Genomic DNA, 10,000 nt, shown 5'->3' on the forward strand with positions numbered 1-10,000 from the left:
ATACTCTCACATACATACACACACACTCATATACTCTCACATACATACACACACACTCATATACTCTCACATACATACACACACTCATATACTCTCACATACACACACACACACTCATATACTCTCACATACATACACACACACTCATATACTCTCACATACATACACACACACTCATATACTCTCACATACACACACTCACACTCATATACTCTCACATACACACACTCACACTCATATACTCTCACATACACACACTCACACTCATATACTCTCACATACACACACACACTCATATACTCTCACATACATACACACACACTCATATACTCTCACATACATACACACACACTCATATACTCTCACATACACACACACACTCATATACTCTCACATACATACACACACACTCATATACTCTCACATACATACACACACACTCATATACTCTCACATACATACACACACACTCATATACTCTCACATACATACACACACACTCATATACTCTCACATACATACACACACACTCATATACTCTCACATACACACACACACACTCATATACTCTCACATACACACACTCACACTCATATACTCTCACATACATACACACACTCATATACTCTCACATACATACACACACTCATATACTCTCACATACACACACACACACTCATATACTCTCACATACACACACACACACTCATATACTCTCACATACATACACACACTCATATACTCTCACATACACACACACACACTCATATACTCTCACATACACACACACACACTCATATACTCTCACATACACACACACACTCATATACTCTCACATACACACACACACTCATATACTCTCACATACACACACACACACACTCATATACTCTCACATACACACACACACTCATATACTCTCACATACACACACACACACTCATATACTCTCACATACACACACACTCATATACTCTCACATACACACACACACACTCATATACTCTCACATACACACACACTCATATACTCTCACATACACACACTCATATACTCTCACATACACACACACACACTCATATACTCTCACATACACACACACACTCATATACTCTCACATACACACACACACACACTCATATACTCTCACATACACACACACACACTCATATACTCTCACATACATACACACACTCATATACTCTCACATACACACACACACATACACACACACTCATATACTCTCACATACACACACACACTCATATACTCTCACATACACACACACACTCATATACTCTCACATACACACACACACTCATATACTCTCACATACACACACACACTCATATACTCTCACATACACACACACACATACACACACACTCATATACTCTCACATACACACACACACTCATATACTCACATACACACACACACACTCATATACTCTCACATACATACACACACACTCATATACTCTCACATACACACACACTCATATACTCTCACATACACACACACACACTCATATACTCTCACATACACACACACTCATATACTCTCACATACACACACTCACACTCATATACTCTCACATACACACACACACTCATATACTCTCACATACACACACACACTCATATACTCTCACATACACACACACACACTCATATACTCTCACATACACACACACACTCATATACTCTCACATACACACACACACATACACACACACTCATATACTCTCACATACACACACACACTCATATACTCTCACATACACACACACACACTCATATACTCTCACATACACACACACTCATATACTCTCACATACACACACTCACACTCATATACTCTCACATACATACACACACTCATATACTCTCACATACACACACACACACTCATATACTCTCACATACACACACACACACTCATATACTCTCACATACACACACACACACTCATATACTCTCACATACACACACACACACTCATATACTCTCACATACACACACACACTCATATACTCTCACATACATACACACACACTCATATACTCTCACATACATACACACACACTCATATACTCTCACATACACACACACACACTCATATACTCTCACATACACACACACACACTCATATACTCTCACATACACACACACACACTCATATACTCTCACATACACACACACACTCATATACTCTCACATACACACACACACACACTCATATACTCTCACATACACACACACACTCATATACTCTCACATACACACACACACACTCATATACTCTCACATACACACACACTCATATACTCTCACATACACACACACACACTCATATACTCTCACATACACACACACTCATATACTCTCACATACACACACACACACTCATATACTCTCACATACACACACACACACACTCATATACTCTCACATACACACACACACTCATATACTCTCACATACACACACACACACACTCATATACTCTCACATACACACACACACTCATATACTCTCACATACATACACACACTCATATACTCTCACATACACACACACACATACACACACACTCATATACTCTCACATACACACACACACTCATATACTCTCACATACACACACACACTCATATACTCTCACATACACACACACACTCATATACTCTCACATACACACACACACTCATATACTCTCACATACACACACACACATACACACACACTCATATACTCTCACATACACACACACACTCATATACTCACATACACACACACACACTCATATACTCTCACATACATACACACACACTCATATACTCTCACATACACACACACTCATATACTCTCACATACACACACACACACTCATATACTCTCACATACACACACACTCATATACTCTCACATACACACACTCACACTCATATACTCTCACATACACACACACACTCATATACTCTCACATACACACACACACTCATATACTCTCACATACACACACACACACTCATATACTCTCACATACACACACACACTCATATACTCTCACATACACACACACACATACACACACACTCATATACTCTCACATACACACACACACTCATATACTCTCACATACACACACACACACTCATATACTCTCACATACACACACACTCATATACTCTCACATACACACACTCACACTCATATACTCTCACATACATACACACACTCATATACTCTCACATACACACACACACACTCATATACTCTCACATACACACACACACACTCATATACTCTCACATACACACACACACACTCATATACTCTCACATACACACACACACACTCATATACTCTCACATACACACACACACTCATATACTCTCACATACATACACACACACTCATATACTCTCACATACATACACACACACTCATATACTCTCACATACACACACACACACTCATATACTCTCACATACACACACACTCATATACTCTCACATACACACACACACTCATATACTCTCACATACACACACACACACTCATATACTCTCACATACATACACACACACTCATATACTCTCACATACATACACACACACTCATATACTCTCACATACACACACACTCATATACTCTCACATACACACACACACTCATATACTCTCACATACACACACACACTCATATACTCTCACATACACACACACACACTCATATACTCTCACATACACACACACACTCATATACTCTCACATACACACACACACACTCATATACTCTCACATACACACACACTCATATACTCTCACATACACACACACACACTCATATACTCTCACATACACACACACTCATATACTCTCACATACACACACTCACACTCATATACTCTCACATACACACACACACACACTCATATACTCTCACATACACACACACACACTCATATACTCTCACATACACACACACACACTCATATACTCTCACATACACACACACACACTCATATACTCTCACATACACACACACACACACACACACACACTCATATACTCTCACATACACACACACACTCATATACTCTCACATACACACACACTCATATACTCTCACATACACACACACACTCATATACTCTCACATACACACACACACACTCATATACTCTCACATACACACACACTCATATACTCTCACATACACACACACACACTCATATACTCTCACATACACACACACTCATATACTCTCACATACACACACACACACTCATATACTCTCACATACACACACACACTCATATACTCTCACATACACACACACACTCATATACTCTCACATACACACACACACTCATATACTCTCACATACACACACACACACTCATATACTCTCACATACACACACACACACACACTCATATACTCTCACATACACACACACACTCATATACTCTCACATACACACACACACTCATATACTCTCACATACACACACACACACTCATATACTCTCACACACTCATACTCTCACATACACACACACACTCATATACTCTCACATACACACACACACACTCATATACTCTCACATACACACACACTCATACTCTCACATACACACACACACACTCATATACTCTCACATACACACACACACACTCATATACTCTCACATACACACACACACACTCATACTCTCACATACACACACACACACTCATACTCTCACATACACACACACACTCATATACTCTCACATACATACACACACTCATATACTCTCACATACACACACACACACACTCATATACTCTCACATACACACACACACACACACTCATATACTCTCACATACATACACACACACTCATATACTCTCACATACACACACACACTCATATACTCTCACATACACACACACACTCATATACTCTCACATACATACACACACACTCATATACTCTCACATACACACACACTCATATACTCTCACATACACACACACACACACACTCATATACTCTCACATACATACACACACACTCATATACTCTCACATACACACACACACTCATATACTCTCACATACACACACACACTCATATACTCTCACATACATACACACACACTCATATACTCTCACATACACACACACACTCATATACTCTCACATACACACACACACTCATATACTCTCACATACACACACACTCATATACTCTCACATACATACACACACACTCATATACTCTCACATACACACACACACACTCATATACTCTCACATACACACACACTCATATACTCTCACATACACACACACACACTCATATACTCTCACATACATACACACACTCATATACTCTCACATACACACACACACACTCATATACTCTCACATACACACACACACACACTCATATACTCTCACATACACACACACACACTCATATACTCTCACATACACACACACAGACATACATAATATATATATACACACACACATATATACACACACACACATATGCAGTATTTCACAAAAGTGAGTACACCCCTCACATGTTTGTAAATATTTGATGATATCTTTTCATGTGACGACACTGAGGAAATGACACTTTGCTACAATGTAAAGTAGTGAGTGTACAGCTTGTGTAACGGTGTACACTTACTGTCCATCAAAATAACTCAACACTCAGACATTGACGTCTAAACCGCTGCCAACAAAAGTGAGTGCACCCCTAAGTGAAAATGCACAAATTGGGCCCAATTAGTTATTTTCCCTCCCCGGTGTCATGTGATTTGTTAGTGTTACAAGGTCTCAGGTGTGAATGAGGAGCAGGTGTGTTAAATTTGGTGTCATCGCTCTCACACTCCCTCATACTGGTCACTGGAAGTTCAACATGGCACCTCATGGCAAAGAACTCTCTGAGATCTGAAAAAAAGAATTGTTGCTCTACATAAAGATGGCCTAGGCTATAAGAAGATTGCCAAGACGCTGACACTGAGCTGTAGCACGGTGGCCAAGACCACACAGCGGTTTAACAGGACAGGTTCCACTCGGAACAGGCCTCGCCATGGTCCACCAAAGAAGTTGCGTGCACGTGCTCAGCGTCATATCCAGAGGTTGTGTTTGGGAAATGGACGTATGAGTGCTGCCCGCATTGCTGCAGAGGTTGAAGGGGTGGGGGGTCAGCCTGTCAGTGCTCGGACCGTACGCCGCACGCTGCATCAAATTGGTCTGCATGGCTGTCGTTCCAGAAGGAAGCCTCTTCTAAAGATGATGCACAAGAAAGCCCGCAAACAGTTTGCTGAAGACAAGCAGACTAAGGACATGGATTACTGGAACCATGTCCTGTGGTCTGATGAGACCAAGATAAACTTATTTGGTTCAGATGGTGTTAAGCGTGTGTGGCGGCAACCAGGTGAGGAGTACAAAGACAAGTGTGTCTTGCCTACAGTCAAGCATGGTGTGGGAGTGTCATGGTCTGGGGCTGCACGAGTGCTGCCGGCACTGGGGAGCTACAGTTCATTGAGGGAACCATGAACGCCAACATGTTCTGTGACATACTGAAGCAGAGCATGACCAGTATGCAGTATTCCAGCATGATAACGACCCAAAACACACCTCCAAGACGACCACTGCCTTGCTAAAGAAGCTGAGGGTGAAGGTGATGAACTCGTATGTCTCCAGACCTAAACCCTATTGAGCATCTGTGGGGCATCCTCAAACGGAAGGTGGAGCAGCACAAGGTCTCTAACATCCACCAGCTCCGTGATGTCATCATGGAGGAGTGGAAGAGGACTCCAGTGGAACCTGTGAAGCTCTGGTGAACTCCATGCCCAAGAGGGTGAAGGCAGTGCTGGAAAATAATGGCGCCACACAAAATATTGACACTTTGGCCCAATTTGTACATTTTCACTTAGGGGTGTACTCACTTTTGTTTCCCAGCGGTTCAGACATTAATGTCTGTGTGTTGAGTTATTTTGATGGACAGCAAATTTACACTGTTACACAAGCTGTACACTCACTACTTTACACCGTAGCACAGTGTCATTTCTTCAGTGTCGTCACATGAAAAGATATCATCAAATATTTACAAACATGTGAGGGGTGTACTCACTTTTGTGAGATACTGTATGTATGTATGTGATATATATATATATATATATATATATATATATATATATATATATATATATATATATATATATGTGTGTGTGTGTGTGTGCGCGCGCGTTTGTGTGTCTGCACGTACCATTTGCACTTCCAGCTGCCCTTGGGTACGTTCTGCAGCGGCGGGTCGAGGCAGTACGTGTGGTAGCTGATATCACAGTCGTCACACAGCAGCAAGCGTCCGGGGTCGCTGGCCTGTCCACACGCCTCACACACCGTGCACTCCAAACACCGCCAGCCTTTACTCAACACCACCTTACTCATCTGTAACACACACACACACACACACCCCTGCAGTCAGAGGTCAGGAACAGGTTAATGTACACAGCATGGTCTAATCCTACACACCATGAACAAACGACTCTGTGTGTGTGTGTGTGTGTGTGTGTGTGTGTGTGTGCAGGTCATCCCCAGTCTCTGAGGTGTTTTCTGGAGGATCAGCTGCTATTTACAGATTAGCAGATGTGTGTAAAGAGAAAAATCAATCGCGTGGCGACTCTGTGGCCTCGCTACACACACACAACTCCCATCCCGTATGAAGCGTGATGGATTTGATCAGACGGAGCATGTGGAAGTGAGAAAACTCTCGGCCGTGACTCATAGCGGATATAAATAAGCGAGAGAAGTGTCAGCGCATCCCCCTCACATCACACACCATAACTCTGGAGATGTTTCAGGGTCAAACGCACACCCAACTCCGCAGGAGGAAAGAGCTCGAGCAGAGTTCGGATTTAAACAGGAAGAGACTCGACACGTGTACGAGTGTTAAAGCAGGAGCCGAGGAGGAATCTTTCAACCAAACACGTCTCCTCAGACCAACAGCAGAGGAGAGAACTTCCCCCGACACGACGGGGTCTTCGTCTCGGAAAGATACATCCGTACAGGGGAAACACACTTACCGAACTACTGCTTTCTCTTTTCATCCGATCGGCACAACTGTCTTCATTCCATCCACAGCTTTTAAGAATTTACATTTATATTTATTTAATATATACGTTTAATATCATAAATAAGTACGCAAATCACGAAGGAAGGAAGGAAAGTAGGCGGTATGTAAATGTGGAAGGAAGGAAGGAAGGAATTAAGTAGGAATATAAGTAAAAAAGTGACAGAAGGAAAGAAGTATGGAAGGAGACAAGGAATAAAATAAAGACCCAAGTGTGGACATAAAAAAAAAAAGGAATTAAGGATGAAAATGAGGAAGGGAATGTGTGTTTAAAAAAAAAAAAAAAAAGAAAGAAAGACAGAAGGTAGGGGAAAAAAGAAGTAGAAAAGATAAAGTAGAGATAGAAAGGAAGTAATGACAACCCTAAGTACAAAGAAAAAGAAATGACAATTTATTTTCTCTAAACACCTTCTCCCTCTCCCCCCCTCTGCCTCCCTCCGTCTCTCCCCCTCCCCCCTCTGCCTCCCTCTACCCCCCTCTGCCTCCCTCCCTCCCTCTCCCCCTCCCCCTGCCTCCCTCCCTTTCCCCCTTCTGCCTCCCTCCCTCTCCCCCCTCTGCCTCCCTCCCTCTCGCTCTCTCTGCCTCCCTCCCTCTCCCCCCCTCTGCCTCCCTCCCTCTCCCCCCCCTCCCCCCCTCTGCCTCCCTCCCTCTCGCTCTCTCTGCCTCCCTCTCTGCCTCCCTCCCTCTCCCCCCCTCTGCCTCCTCCCTCTTGCTCTCTCTGCCTCCCTCCCTCTCCCCCCCTCTGCCTCCCTCCCTCTCGCTCTCTCTGCCTCCCTCTCTGCCTCCCTCCCTCTCCCCCCCTCTGCCTCCTCCCTCTTGCTCTCTCTGCCTCCCTCTCTCTCCCCCCCTCTGCCTCCCTCCCTCTCGCTCTCTCTGCCTCCCTCTCTCTCCCCCCCTCTGCCTCCCTCCCTCTTGCTCTCTCCCCCCCTCTGCCTCCCTCCCTCTCGCTCTCTCTGCCTCCCTCTCTGCCTCCCTCCCTCTCCCCCCCTCTGCCTCCCTCCCTCTCGCTCTCTCTGCCTCCCTCTCTCTCCCCCCCTCTGCCTCCCTCCCTCTTGCTCTCTCCCCCCCTCCGCCTCCCTCCCTCTCCCCCCCTCTGCCTCCCTCCCTCTCGCTCTCTCTGCCTCCCTCTCTGCCTCCCTCCCTCTCCCCCCCTCTGCCTCCTCCCTCTTGCTCTCTCTGCCTCCCTCCCTCTCCCCCCCTCTGCCTCCCTCCCTCTCCCCCCCTCTGCCTCCTCCCTCTTGCTCTCTCTGCCTCCCTCCCTCTCCCCCCCTCTGCCTCCCTCCCTCTCCCCCCCTCTGCCTCCCTCCCTCTCGCTCTCTCTGCCTCCCTCCCTCTCCCCCCCTCTGCCTCCCTCCCTCTCGCTCTCTCTGCCTCCCTCTCTGCCTCCTCCCTCTCGCTCTCTCTGCCTCCCTCCCTCTCCCCCCCTCTGCCTCCTCCCTCTCGCTCTCTCTGCCTCCCTCCCTCTCCCCCCCTCTGCCTCCTCCCTCTCGCTCTCTCTGCCTCCCTCTCTGCCTCCTCCCTCTCGCTCTCTCTGCCTCCCTCCCTCTCCCCCCCTCTGCCTCCTCCCTCTCGCTCTCTCTGCCTCCCTCCCTCTCCCCCCCTCTGCCTCCTCCCTCTCGCTCTCTCTGCCTCCCTCCCTCTCCCCCCCTCTGCCTCCCTCCCCCCCCCTCTGCCTCCCTCCCTCTCGCTCTCTCTGCCTCCCTCCCTCTCCCCCCCTCTGCCTCCCTCCCTCTCGCTCTCTCCCCCCCTCCGCCTCCCTCCCTCTCCCCCCTCTCCCCCTCTGCCTCCCTCCCTCTCTCCCCCTGCCTTCCTCTCTCTCCCCACCTCTGCCTCCCTCCCTCTCACTCTCTCTG

The 10,000-nt window shown here is 45.4% G+C and overlaps 1 protein-coding gene across 10 annotated transcripts in view; it reads right to left on the reverse strand.

Moving 5' to 3' along the window:
* kmt2ca (lysine (K)-specific methyltransferase 2Ca) overlaps positions 1 to 10,000 on the reverse strand; it is a 202,640-nt gene that overhangs the window by 59,090 nt on the left and 133,550 nt on the right. For 7 of the 10 annotated variants that reach the window (XM_053684190.1, XM_017481966.3, XM_017481974.3 and 4 more), the window contains one exon: positions 7,284 to 7,492. In XM_053684190.1, coding sequence (XP_053540165.1) covers positions 7,284 to 7,492 — 209 coding nt within the window. The remainder of the gene's footprint in view (positions 1 to 7,283; positions 7,493 to 10,000) is intronic. The other 3 variants (XM_017481991.3, XM_017481945.3, XM_017481997.3) reach the window with 1 other exon arrangement.

Source organism: Ictalurus punctatus, chromosome 1, assembly GCF_001660625.3.
Source record: "Ictalurus punctatus breed USDA103 chromosome 1, Coco_2.0, whole genome shotgun sequence".
Lineage (NCBI taxonomy): Eukaryota > Metazoa > Chordata > Actinopteri > Siluriformes > Ictaluridae > Ictalurus > Ictalurus punctatus.